The sequence below is a fragment of the Muscardinus avellanarius genome, assembly GCF_963383645.1.
Source record: "Muscardinus avellanarius genome assembly, chromosome: 2".
Lineage (NCBI taxonomy): Eukaryota > Metazoa > Chordata > Mammalia > Rodentia > Gliridae > Muscardinus > Muscardinus avellanarius.
Window position 1 is genome coordinate 27440532 of NC_137787.1, and position 14968 is coordinate 27455499.

Consider the following 14968-nt stretch of genomic DNA (forward strand, 5'->3'; position numbering starts at 1 on the left):
TCACTCATGTTTTAAAACGAATTCTTCTTTACCACATCCTATACTACATAATACAAAAGTCCAAATTCCCTCCCATGACAAGTAAGGCACACTTCTTGAATCTGGCATCTTCTTATTTATTTTTTGTCCCATTATTTACCAACACCCCTGCTTCCTCCATTATGTTTCAGAAATATAAAGATATAGTCTATATTTATATTTATAAATAGAATATATATATATATATATTTGTCCAAGTGCACATATTACTGATGCCCCCATACTTGTTTTCTCTGCTTGCAATTTTCTCTTCCAGCCATTCTTAGGCCTGGGTACCTCTGACGTGTGTCCTCCCAAGCATACTTGCAGTGCTATCCTACAAAAAGGCCTCAGAATACAGCTCTCCTTAAATGTCTTTTATGCATCACACCAATCTATTTGAGTTTTTACTTCATATCCACAAAATTAATTGATGAGCTTCCGTCCTTCTTTAACACTCAAATCTTGCCTGACTTTTGTTGTTTCCCAGTGTCTAGCAGTGTACAAAATATAGTATGTGTTATAGACATGTGTGTATCTTTATATTAACTTCTTAACATATACTTTCTGTATTTGGATATGTAGGTGGTAAGAAAGAGAATGATAACTGTCTTGTGAATATCTTAAAGGGTCAAGGTTATTTGGGGAGACACAAAAAATATGTCTCCAAGCTGGATATGGTGACATATTCCTGTAATCCTGGTACTTGTGAGGCTGAGACAGGAGGATCACAGGTTCATGGCCAGCCTCAGCTACTTCATGAGGCCTTCTACAACCTAGTGAGACCCCATTTCAAAATAAAGAATAAAAAATAAAGCTGGGGGTGTAGGTAAGAGGTAGAATGACCCTGGGTTCAGTCTCCAGTACAGTGGAAAAATATTTTATCACCAAAGCAATAGGTTTATTTTTTTTTATTCTTTAAGTCATACAAGGGCTATATATTCTCAGATTACTTAGGAATTTCCTAATTCGGTGTGCTAAAACAGGAAACACTACTTAGGCAAGAGGGCACAAATGCCATAAATACCATTGTTGAGTTGATTACAGAAAACACTAATACATATGGTGTCACCTAACTGCTGACTGATTGGACCATAGCAGGTGTTGTCTCCACCAGTTGTGTTTAATGGGCATTTATATGGAGTTTGGCTCGTGATGCTGGTTGAAGTAATCTTCTCTCCACTACACCGGGTATAGGGTTCATAATGTTTTGACCTATATGATTTATGTGTCTGTTTTCCACAGCTTTTGTTTTGATATCAGAAACCATTAATCCTCAGAGCCTGCAGTTGTAATGTTCACTGCCAACACCATTGATTTGCAATTGGCATGAGAGTATGCTTCAACCCTTTTATGATAATTCTGATGTCTTTGTGAATGATTTTTAACTGCTAACATAAAATTTTCTCTAATTATTCAATAAAGATATGTTCAGTCTAATATCATCATAACCTCTTAATTTATTGCCTTGGTTTCACATGAACATTTTAATTAAGAATAGTGTTTAACAACACTTAGTCCTCCCACCACTGAAGTACAATTAACAAACTAATAATTAATTGTATGGATCATTATTTTTTAAACGTATATTTTTAAAGTATGTTGTACATTGTATATGTGTGTATTATTAGAGAAAGTAGTTACAGTTCTTGTTAGCAATCAGCAATAAATTTTTATTTTTAACTTTCTTATATGGTTTACAAAGATAACATATTAAAAGCTAATTTGTGGGTTGTTATGAACTATGTAATTTCACTTGTTGGGCCTTTTAAAAGCTTATAGCCTTTTAATGCCCCTAAAGTATACTTTATTCTGTGCACAATTAATAAAATAATGTAATTCTCCAGCCTTGATAGAATCTATGATGGTGATTTTGGCACCATTTAACCTCAAATGAAGTATTTCTAAAAATTATAGGTAAATGTATTCATTTGTTTTGAGTGAGAGTATAGGGAGGATATAACATTAAGCAGAGATTATGAGAAAAATGATATGGAATATGTGGGTTATTCCAAATATATGTTAGTTTATCTATAAGATACTTGCATACCTCAGCGAGGAAGTGTTTGCAAAAAGATTCTTCAAGTCTAAATAAAAATAATCTATTTTTTGGGGGGGTACCATGTAGGCTAGCTCCAGGCTACATTCCCAGCTTTTTTTTTTCTTTACTTTTTATGTTGAAACAGGCTTTCATTAAATTTCTGAGGGCCTTGCTAAGTTGCTGAGGCTGGTCCCAAAACTAAGATCCTCCTGTCTCAGCCACCCAAGTAGTGTGATTACAGGCATGCACCAGTATGTCCAGCTGAAAAATAATCTTATATTCAGTTTACATGCAGGTAATTCAGTCTTCTTTAGAGGACTTCAGGAGGAAAGACCAAAATCTGTCTTTAGTTAACCCTTGTCCCTAGCCCCACTTTTCTCTAATTTTGAAAATATTAGTGGATTCTGACTTCATTTAAAGACATGATACACTTTCAACTCAATACTGTGATTTCTTCTCAGAATATGGAAAAACCCTAGGCATTAACTGATTCTCTTTGTGTATCTTGATGTTTTTCAGGGAATGATGTACCTGGAAGAAAGAAGGCTTGTTCATCGGGATTTGGCAGCTCGTAATGTCTTAGTGAAATCCCCAAACCATGTGAAAATCACAGATTTTGGATTAGCCAGACTCTTGGAAGGAGATGAAAAAGAATATAATGCTGATGGAGGAAAGGTGGGTCTCTTCTTGAGAACAGTAGTGCCCCAAAATGTAATATGATATCTTTTCACCACCTTACATTCTTAGGGAGAAACCAATGAGCTAGAGGTGTAGGACCTTATTAAATCCCAGTCCTACCATTTGTCATTTCTCCTACTCGGGGTCAATAAAATATAGTATCTATCCAGATGCCATTTTTTTCAAAAGTAGTTAAAATAAAGTGATGCGTATCTGTACATGAGTAGTCATCATATTTGGTCTACTAATATCCATTGGGTAAATCTTTCAAAACTATGAAATTAAATGTTAATGTAAGACCATAGAAAATTGTCCCATTGATCCTAAAAGCATAGAATTGAGTCCCACAAAGAAACACAACTTCTCATGGATAAGAAAGATGTTTGACTACTACTAAGAATCATATTCCATTTGAAGGTTGATCCCTCTAGTTAAATTCTATTCTGTTTATACCAGATATTCTGGATTACAATGATCTGGTTCTGGGTTTTGCAGGGTTTTTTTTTTAGCTATTTTAATATATGGAATCATTTGTTATCTGATTCTCCACTAGAATACAAACTTCAGAGGGCTGAGAAGAGCTATTTCCTCATCTACTTTTTCTGAATCTCCAGTCTCAGCCCCTCAGTCACCTTCTCAGACTCTCCTCCCTCTCTCAGTCACCATATGGTCTCAGTTCAAACCTTAGTTCAAGATCTTTTATTTTCTCATCAATCAGCTGCTTAGTTTACCATTCGTGGTTAACCAATTAGGGTGACTTTCATGTGCAGAGATCCATCCAATTTGACCTGGAGAAACTCAAGCCAGCACAGGCCAGATGAAAGAGACAAACACAGTCTTAACCCATATAGATCTATACTATTATGCTAACAAAAAGAAAGGCTATTCACATGGAATGTAAATATATTTATTATGTACCTTTCTTATCCTAGGTCATTCAAATATATATTATAAATATTTCACAATAATAAGCTTCCAAGTACTTAACATTTATTTTTATCTTAAATTCTTACATAACTGTCTACATTTGAATCTCATCACAAGAGAGCACAATTTTTTTTCAACCTTCAGTTGTAAGAAATTATCTGTCTTTTCTTAATTTTATGAGCTTATTTTGCCTGTTTGCTACCAAAGCACAGTAGTTTGAGACTAGAGCTTCAAGTTCACCACAAATTACAGAGAAGTCTATAAATCACATGGCTTTCCTTGTCTTAAAAACATACAGCTGTAAGATTTGTCTAAAGCAAGATTCATTACAGCTTTAAATGCCCGGTAACCATTAAGTCTTTATCAAGCCACCTGTGATTTAGACTTACTTTTTTAACACAATGTCCGTAGTCCATAAAGTCTGCTAACGTCTTGCCCATAGGGAAATTATTTTCAATGTGTCTTCCGTTCCCTTTCACTGAATACCATGATTCTGTCATAGAGTTACCTTGGTGTCACCTTGGTGAGCAGTCAACCTCATGATTTCAAAGGCCTATTTAGTTTTAAGCTTTCAACTGCAAAGTAAAAGTGTTTATCTTTATTCCATAGAATCTAATTATATTTCTAGCTATATAACGCTGCCCTTCGAGTCGAAACACATTCTGCTGACCCATCAGCAGCAGGGTATGTGGGTTGAGTTGTTTTTCTTGTAGTGATGATGGATTTGTGCTGATCCCCTCACTTTTTATATACTCATTCCTAGTTAGAAAATAGTGCATATTTTCAATACTGGCTAACCAAGACAAGGGAGGTCATTTGTGGCTGGGGAACAAAGCACGGGTAACTTTGATATTTATGATTTTAGTGACCAGATTGCATGAGGAAAAAAAGGAAGAAGCAAGTAAAATAGAAAAAAATTTATTCTATTTCTGTCTCAAAAAGTGACAGGGTGAAAAGGGATAACTGACAATGTAAAGAATCTCACTTTAAAAAAAATAAAATATGGACATATATCGCAGAAGCATATGCATAAGATGTTTAGATGTGATAATGTAGGCCATAATATTAAGTTGTTAAATACTGGACATTAGTTAAAAATATACAAAGATGTTCTTATTTTTTTGTTTATGATTTATTTTTAAAACGGAAACTTTGGGTTATAAATTTATAAATTTATAAATTTTTGCTGTCTTGAAACATAATCTGTTTAAATTTATATCTATAAACATACAACCAAAAGCATAAATGACCCAGTTCAGAGACTCACATTTAGGAAATATATAAATGAGTTTACTATGTAATTATAAAACTTTCATTGCTTCTTTCTCTATAGATGCCAATTAAATGGATGGCTCTAGAGTGTATACACTATAGAAAATTCACCCATCAGAGTGATGTTTGGAGTTATGGTAAGTAATTCTTCTGTGTTAATTAAGGTTTTTAAGGCAAAAATGTATATGTTAAGTTCATGTAAAATAGTTGAAGTCACATTATTTTATTGTTAGAAATAGCTAAGTATGTGCCTCATTTTTGAGAAGAATTAACTCTTTGATGTTGGTTAAAAAAGAAAAAAGAAAACCACTGTAAAGTGCATGTTATCTGCCTTTGATTTTTTTTTTCTGGTTCTCCAAAATGTAAAATAAGAATATCTTTTCTATGAGCTCTCATTTGTAACAAGTTTCTGATCATTTTTACAAGGGGAAAATAGCCAATTGTAGTTTGGGGACAATTGTATGGAATGTCACTCATGGCCTTAATTTTCAACATTTTTTTAAAATATAATACTCAGTATAATGAATGTTAAGAAACAAAATAAAAACAAAATATATTTTTATTTGGTTATTTCCTATGGGAATTTATGTTCTATAGTAGATAATACATTGTCGTGATAAAAATGAACAATTATTGAAAATAGTGGTAAAAGAGAATACTAATTACAATTTTGATCATAAATTACAAAAACTTTTGAAGTAACGAAAACATTACAGAGTGAATCATATGAACTTTTAGAAACTGATATTTATAATTAGTGCATTTTTCATTATGATTAACTCAATGATTGAGATGAGATATTCAACAACTGTCTAGCTACTTACAACTTAACAAGGAAGAGCCAATACCTTTTCTGACTTTAAATATACCAGATAAATGTGACATTTATTAAAAATAAAGCCACAATGCCCTCTTAAATATAAAGGACAATGAGGAATTTAAAGTGTGCTCTATTTAACTCAAATTTAAGCTGAGTTTTACCTTTTGTTTTTAAAGAAAAAGATTAAGTCATTTAATCAACAAGGAATTCACATCTATTATCTAAAAAAACCTATTATCTTAAATATTGTGTATGACATTCAAAAAAGAAAGTATGTTTTTCCTGTATTTGTGTCATGAGAGATATTAACATTTCCAAGAGGACCAGATATTTTCTGCTCATCTTACAAGTGGAAAATGTGTCTGAGATCTAAACAAATACAGAAGAAATGCTTGGAAAAACTTGGTTATTCAACTACTGTAAGGAATAAATAATAAAGCAAATCTATTAAATATATTATACATATTAGCATGTAGACTATCATTTATATATAACATACTTAATATAAATGTATGCTATGTAGAGATTTATAAATTATATATTATGACTGATTATATAGAAATATACTATATGCATTAGCATATTATGTGTGGAGGCTTTTCTTTCTTTTTCTTTTTGTACTTATATTTTTCCTGAATTAGATGTAGTAATCTGCCATAGGCAAATTTTAAATAGCCTCAAGAAAAATGAACAAACGTGGGCAAAACAGACATATTTTAAAAAGTAAAGTGTATCTTTTGGAGAAACTTCTGTTCCTTGGACTATAATAGTTTTTTTCCTGCCAAGTTGCAAAATCTCAGAAGCTGTTTAGTAAAAATAAAGAAATGGATGTATCATGCTCTGCTTAGAAACATAGCCCTGGTCATCCATGCTTATTCATTTTTAAATTCTTATATTTTATAGTTGGTCACAAATGGCATAAAAAGCAGGAAGCTATGTAATCTGTTTCTAGTACAATTTTATGGAAAATTATAACTGGCGGAAACTTTATATTTACAAAAGTATGCATCAGCTGTGATATGCACCTTCGGGTGATGGGAATGCAGTGTCAACTTTGAAGATGTTTCTGATTTTGTTTCTCCGAGGTTGTTCCTTTACAAAAAGCCAACTTTGTTTAAAGTTTATCTTGTCAACACTCTGTAAAGATATAATCAGATTGTTATTGGAAGTGGGGTTTTTGATATTTTCAGATTTTGTGTCTACATGCTTCTTTCATTATATTTTTTATTGTTTTAATGCTTTACATTTTGACTGTACTGGAAGTTCTGATATAGATATGAGAGTGCCTGTTCTTTTTATATGTCTCTATGAGTTAATAAAATATTCCAATTAAATATATATATATGGATGATTGGCTAAAAAGGAACAGTTATCTACTTCTCAACTTTTTCCAGCTTGCCTGATGGACACTGCATTATAATCATTGGTTCCACGGAGCAAATCCTTAATATGTAAAATTAAGGATTAATAAATATCACTCCATTACATTGTATTACTAGTTATAATTTACTTTCTAACTAAAATAAAGTGTAACTATTAACCAAATAATCAGATTAATGACTCAATTGTCAAGTTTTATTTGAGATTCGCCTATAGTTTTATATTTTAGAGTTCACATTTATTTTCAGACAATGATTGTTGTTGTAAGCTTCATTTAAATTAACAATTCATTACAAGTGGCAAGTGACGGTAGTGTGAAAAACATAGACTTAAATAATGAATTATACATTAAAATATAACTGTCTTAAACTGCAGCATGGGGGTACACATCTGTAATCAAAGTATCTGGGAAGCGGTGACAGAAGGATCACAGGCTCTCAGGCTCTCAGCCAGCCTCAGCAATTTAGTGAGGTCCTCCACAATCTAGAGATCCTGTTTCAAAATAAAGAATAAACTATGATTAGGGATATAGTTCATAGATAGAATTACACTGGACTCAATCCCCAGTCCAAAAAAATTATATATATATATATATATATATTACACATATATTTATAAATAAATATACATATATTTATCTTTACATATATATATATATATATATATATATATATATATATATCTTTACAAATGAGTCAAAGTTTATACTATAATACTATTGTGCCCACCTAGGTATTTTAAATGTATTAGTCTTTATCTCTAAAATATATATTTTAATTATGAACTTAATATGTCATAAAGAGGAGATTCAGTTTGTCTATTGTTGCTAAATTAGAATTCTTATTATCAAAACTGGTTGTTTGCAGACTAATATTTGGGATTTTTTTCAGGTAAAGTTTGTGTTCTAATGATTCAAGAAAGTCATTCTACTATCCAGGGAATAAGCTATTTTTGATCCTCTTCAATTTTTATAGATGCCCATCTTATAAGCCTTCTATATTACATATGGACACATCCTCACCCAGACACTTATCTGAGCTAAATAAGTTAACATATTTTATATCATTAGCTTTCTTTGTGCTCGTTAAAATGAGAGCCTCAGTTCTTTACCATAAGGAAACCACTCTGGAATCCCGGCTTAACTTTTTAGGGCTTTTATAGCAAATTGGATAATCTTGAAAATAGTCAATATTAGATTTTTCCTGCAATCATACTTATTTGGTATTCAACACATTCATACAGTAAATGAACTGGCTATAATGTGAGCACAGTTTAATATCACTTGGAGGAGCAAACATTAGCATTACTCCTAAGAAGAAACAGAACAGATCCTATGGTCTTTCCCTGCTATGCATAAAAAATTCTATAACAATAAGAAATTGAGCCCTCCCGGAAGACTAGCATTTGATGAGTATTGGAATCTGCAAGCATCTCTTTAGCTTTGTTTCGACTGACCTGTAGGAAACATTATTTTACCACTGGGCTGTTGTTTGTTTGTTTGAATTATGTTGTTAATATGCTTATATAAGCATTTTTGTTGACTATAGGAGTCACTATATGGGAACTCATGACATTTGGAGGAAAACCCTATGATGGAATTCCAACTAGAGAAATTCCTGATTTACTAGAAAAAGGAGAACGTTTACCCCAACCTCCCATCTGTACTATTGACGTTTACATGGTCATGGTCAAATGTAAGTTTGTGAAATAATTGTATCAAAATTATCACCATCATTCTTAATAAAATAATACTACTCTACCTGCATAATCTCACTGTATTGAAAAACATAAGAGTTCAAAAAATGATGAATGGAACATGTAAATACCTGCATTTGTTGTGATTATTTTTCTTAATATAAAGTAATGTGTTTTAATACTACAAAGTTAAAATTATATGCCTCACTTTTCTTACTCCTATAATTTTCATGATAGTCAAATGGCCTCTCATAAAGAGATGTAAGAAGTTATAATAATAGAGTGATTACATTGTTAGCAATTTATATCAAACTAAATCAATAATCTAAACATAAGAAAACTTGTAAATGATAGTTTAAAAATGAATTAAATGAAAATAGGTTTACCAGGTTTAGTCAGGAGCAAATTATTAGATCACTGTGGGAAGTGGGAATAAATGAATCTACATTGAACTAAAATGATTACCAATGTTTACTTTTATCAGTTTGATCATTTGTTTACATCAAACTCTTCTTTTCCATTGCCTTACTATACCCCTGACACATAGGTACTGGAATGTGCTCTGGAAGTGCAGGTCCTTAATTTAAATAGAATTAGGGAAATCTCTGGAGTTTCTGACTTAATTTAAGTGAGATTAGCATGTAGCATTCTTTCTCATATAATCTGGGGTTTTTCCCTTTTGGTTTACACAGGGCTAGAAAAGCAACAAACTTGGTGAAGGTGAATAAGCATCTTATTAATAAGAGACTTTGGACCCAGGTCTACTCAGATTTATATTCATGACATGTGTGATACATTCTGACAGTGAGGGAAGAAATAAAAAACATTCTTTGCAGCTCGGGTCAGCATGCCCTTTTCTCTAAGCATAGTTCTATTTACTCAATATTTAGTTAGAGAGAAACCAATACCTCACTTTGAAGTTAACCTTTTTTGGCTCCAATAGTTCTAGAAATACCTATTTTCTCATTAGCATCTTGGCACTAACAAGCATCTGTTAAATGAACACATGCAGAATGCAAAATGTTTGAGCTCTATTAGAAGAGAAAAAAAAAATGTAGGTGACATTAATGATACATAAAGTAAAATCCAAGGAATTCCCAGGACAGGCATGAAAACCGAACTCCCAGAAAAAGAGAAACAGGCTTGATTGCTTTACTTAATCAAACATTGTTTGGTAGATCTCTGCAGAAAAACATTTAAAGATATGCATGCATTATATATAATTTGATCGCATAACCAGCAAATGAGATGATTCGGAAATGATAGAAAATCAGACAAATATTTTGCCTTATTAGGCAAGCTCCATTGGGAGTCTTGCCATTTTCTCCTGGAGTTTTGAAGAGATCCCTTAGCAAAAGAGTCAAGGAAAGTTTGGTGGTTTTACTCCTATCATCTCATCAGCTAAACAGAGCCTAAGAAGATAAGATTCACTTTATCTGCACTCTGAGCTAAATAATAAGACATACTTTGGAAACTGCTGAGAGTATTTTTCTGCTAGAAAGATAAGCTAATAGCTATTGCTGAATGAACATTACCAATCATTTTACATTCTTTTCTTTTCCCAGCCAGGAAAAAATGTGGCGCAAAAGTTACTTTCTCTTTCTTCCTCTTTGTATCATTGTACAGTATTGCAACCATATCTGTTTTTCCTTGTCACTTGGGATGCAAAGTAATAAATTATGCGTCAACTGTGTCATCTATAACCATCAAGAAAAGTTTAAACAAAAAACTCTCCATACCCCAAAACCACAACTACAGCTAAGATCTGAGATTCTATAAGGTTTCAGAGTTAGTGTGTGTTGTATTTTCAATAAATAAATGAATACATAAAATTAAAATCAGATAAACAAAATAAAAGTTTTATCTGTTATTTTATACTCTATTGCATTTAGCTACAAATATCAACAGCTTGATTAAATTAGAACCTTACCTATGGGGCTGTTTCTTTTACCAGCTTTATTTTTCAGGTCATTATAATATTTTTTCACACTTTAGCCTATATATCCATACAATTTACAATTTAAATGTAACTTGTGTGTGTGTGTGTGTGTGTGTGTGTGTGTGTGTGTGTGTGTGGTACTGGGGTTCCTGGAAGCCCTTCTATATTCAGGCTACCACTCCCAGGCCTATATATATATATATATTTTTTTTTTTTTTTTTGAAAATGGGTCTCTTAAGCCAAAGCGGCTGGCTTCGAACCTGCAATATCCTCCTGTCTCTGCCTCCCAAGCATGGGGATTACAAGCGTGGGCCACCATGCCCGGCTAAATGTAACTTTTTTTACACTATGACTATACTGACACTTTCATTTCATGTAACTCTCCAGGCTGGATGATTGATGCAGACAGTAGACCTAAATTCAAGGAACTGGCTGCTGAGTTTTCAAGGATGGCTCGAGATCCTCAAAGATATCTAGTTATTCAGGTTGGTATATTTGACTTTGTTATTCAGACTCTCCCACTGGCAAACTCATTAAAAATATGAATATCAAGACTTTAGAACTATCCACTAACATACTGACTAAGCAGATGATCATGTGGAATAACTTAAGAAAAGTTCCCTTTACTTCATGTCAAGACTACCTCTAAACACATCCTCAAGGGACTTTACTGTTGAACAGCCAGGTAATTATGATTCTCCTATACATAAAATGCTTCTTATCCTAAGAAAAGCCTTCCAGCACTGTTTTTGAAATTTGCATTTTGTGAAAGTCATGTTTATTATTATAATTATCCCTTTTCTTTTTTTTTTACTTTTTTTGAAGTTTTATTTTTTATTTTTATTTATTATTTATATATATATATTTTTATTAATTTATTTTTTTAAATTGGTGCATTGTAGTCATATATCAATCACATTGGAGTACAAGAATTGAGAGGATATACAAGCACACATCATCCAATTAGCCCTCCTCCAGCCCCCATCCCATTCCCTCCCCCTCCCTCCATCACACACTTCTTTGGTGATTTACTTTGATACATTTGTTTATGTACCTCCTGCGTTTTAAAGAGGCTCCGTCCTCCAGTATTACATACCCTCTGATTGGTCACATTAGTTGCTTCACTATAGGGCCCTTTCTATAGCTCAACGTCTTCCTGTTGCCCTTTTCCTCCTAGTTATTGCTGATTAAGAGAAGCGTCTGATTTATATTTTCTGCGATATTTCTCTGTGCATGCTGCGTTGCAAGTACCGATCCCACTCTTCATGGTCCCAGTAGTGGCCTGGCTACTCAGTGGACTGATCCAGACCTCGCTGGCTCAAGCAGCGGCCTTGCCTCATGGGAGGCCCCAGTTCTGGTCTCGCTGGCCCCTGCACTGGTTTAACCCCTAAGCTGGCTTTGGTCCCGGCCTTGGAGGCCACAGGAGTGAACTTGCCTCACGCCAGGCTCCGATGCTAGCCATTAGCCCCTGCACTGGCCTAACCCCTTGGCAGGATCCCAATCCTGGCCTCTGAGGCCCCAACACTGGCCTAACCCTTCGGCAGGTTCCGTTCCCGGCTTAGGAGGCCCCAGCACTGGCCATGTCTCACGGCAGGCTCCGATGCTGGCCTCGCCTCACGGCAGGCTCCGATGCCGGCCTTGCTGGCCCAGCACCAGTCTAGCCCTTCGGCAGGTTGTTATCCTGGCCTCGGAGGCCCCAGTACCAGCCTTGCCTCACGGCAGGCTCCGATGCCGGCCTCGCTGGTCCAAGCACCGGCCTAACCCCTCGGCAGGCTCTTATCCCGGCCTCGGAGGTCCCAGTACCGGCCTTGCCTCAAGGCAGGCTCCAATGCCGGCCTCGCTGGCCCCAGCATCGGCCTCACCCCTCGGCAGGATCCAATCCCGGCCTCGGAGGCCCCAGCACTGGCCATGCCCCACAGCAGGCTCCAATGCCAGCCTCGCTGGCCCCAGCACCGGCCTAACACCTCGGCAGGTTCTTATCCTGGCCTCGGAGGCCCCAGTACCGGCCTTGCCTTATGGCAGGCTTTGATGCCGGCCTCGCTGGCCCCAGCACCGACCTAACCCCTCGGCCGGTTCCGATACTGGCCTCGGAGGTCCCAGCACCGGCCATGCCTCAAGGCAGGCTGCGATGCCGGCCTCACTGGCTCCAGCACCGGCCTAACCCCTCAGCAGGCTCTTATCCTGGCCTCGGAGGCCCCAGTACCAGCCTTGCCTCACAGCAGGCTCCGATGCCGGCCTCGCTGGCCCCAGCACCGGCCTAACCCCTCGGCAGGCTCTTATCCCAGCCTTGGAAGTCCCAGTACCGGCCTTGCCTCACGGCAGGCTCTGATGCCAGCCTCACTGGACCCAGCACCGGCCTAACCCCTCGGCAGGCTCTTATCCTGGCCTCGGAGGCCCCAGTACCGGCCTTGCCTCAAGGCAGGCTCCAATCCCAGCCTCGGAGGCCTCAGCACCGGCCTTGCCTCACGGCAGGCTCCAATTCCAGCCTCGCTGGCCCCAGCACCGGCCTAACCCCTCGGCAGGCTCTTATCCTGGCCTCGGAGGCCCCAGTACCGGCCTTGCCTCACGGCAGGCTCCAATGCTGGCCTCGCTGGCCCCAGCACCGGCCTAACCCCTCAGCAGGTTCCAGACCCGACCTCAGAGGCCCCAGCACAAGCCTTGCCTCATGGCAGGCTCCAATGCCGGCCTCGCTGGCCCCAGCATCGGTCTAACCCCTCGGCAGGTTCCAATCCTGGCCCCGGAGGCCTCAGTAGTGGCCTTGCCTCACAGCAAGCTCCGATGTCGGCCACTGGCCCCAGCGCCCGCCTAACCCCTCAGCAGGTTCCGATCACTGTCTCTGTGGTTATTATTTCAAAGGTTCCAGGTGTAATGTATCAGATCTCTGCCTCCCCTGAGTATTGGCCACTGGCATTGCCACTGCCTCCACCGTTTCAAATCCTTCCCAGGCTCTTTTTCCTATCTGAATGTTGTCCAGTGTTCCTAAGCATGCGTGATGGTAGCATTCGACATTTGGTGTAATTTCTCCAAAAAAATAAAGTTGGTAAGATCCGGTTTCTGCTTCTCCTGAATACAAGTCTCCACCACCATCGCGGAGAACTCTTTCAACACCGCATTTCTCCTTGGTCTCCGCTAAACTCTCTCCTTACAGGTGATGTCTGAGATTCTTAACAATATAGAGAAATAGCAGTCCTCTTTCACGGCGAATTTTTCCATAAGTTCCAGTGCATTTAGATAAATTTTGTCTGCATCTCCAGTGTCCTGGCATCCATAATGGCTTTCTTATATCCTCTCCAATATTTTTCTTTATCTTTTTCTGTTCTGGGCCCGGTTTCTCCAGGGGTCTGGCGTGCTACTCGCAGTTCGGCCCGGGGCCCAGAGTCCCGCGACCCGGGCCCCGGCTGGCATGCCCCGCACGCGACCCCCGCCCAGAACCCAGCGTCTTACTGGGCCCGGTTTCTCCAGGGGTCTGGCGTGCTACACGCAGTTCGGCCTGAGGCCCAGAGTCCCGCGACCCGGGCCCCATCTGGCGTGCCCCGCGCGCGACCCCAGAACCCAGCGTCTTACTGGGTCCGGTTTCTCCCTAATTATCCCTTTTCAGAATGAAAAGAATATGGATTTTTGTTTTAATCTTGTCCATATTTGAAGAAAGTGAATCAAACATTTCAGTATATTAACAATTAATATCTTAGAAAAAACTGGAAGTATTTTAAGTTTCATTTGTGGAGGCATGCTGTATCTAAGTAATAATTTGATTGTTATGAATTCATGAACATAGGAATTAAATAACAGGACAAAAGAACATGTTTTAATTCAACACTGGGAAAAGAGTACATTGGATAATCTAAAAATTATACTTCCTCTATGATTTTTTTACCTATACTATCAACAAATGAACCTTGAAAACACTGATTTATGTTTCCTCATTAAAACAAAGTAGCCTTTATCTTCATATCAATACTCTTAAACAAGACAAAAATAAGGTTTGGGGAGATGATGCTTTCTTACTATTTTTCCCCAAGTTAACTTTATAAACTGATTATTTTACAAAAAATAAAATCACATACTTTAAAAAATTAAAAAGGTATTTAAGAAATGACTAAGATGGGGAATAATATAATGAGAGTTACAGAGTTTTTCTCAGTCATTTCTTCTTTTTTCTACTTTACCATGACTTTGAATACCATCACTTCGACAATTT

General features: G+C 36.9%; 1 protein-coding gene across 2 annotated transcripts in view; it reads left to right on the forward strand.

The window, feature by feature from the left end:
* Nucleotides 1-14968, forward strand: part of ERBB4 (erb-b2 receptor tyrosine kinase 4) — a gene marked incomplete at both ends in the record, with an annotated part of 1174461 nt that overhangs the window by 1120421 nt on the left and 39072 nt on the right. For both annotated transcript variants that reach the window (XM_080689981.1, XM_080689982.1), the window contains 4 exons: nucleotides 2579-2734; nucleotides 4998-5073; nucleotides 8684-8830; nucleotides 11158-11255. In XM_080689981.1, coding sequence (XP_080546107.1) covers nucleotides 2579-2734; nucleotides 4998-5073; nucleotides 8684-8830; nucleotides 11158-11255 — 477 coding nt within the window. The remainder of the gene's footprint in view (nucleotides 1-2578; nucleotides 2735-4997; nucleotides 5074-8683; nucleotides 8831-11157; nucleotides 11256-14968) is intronic.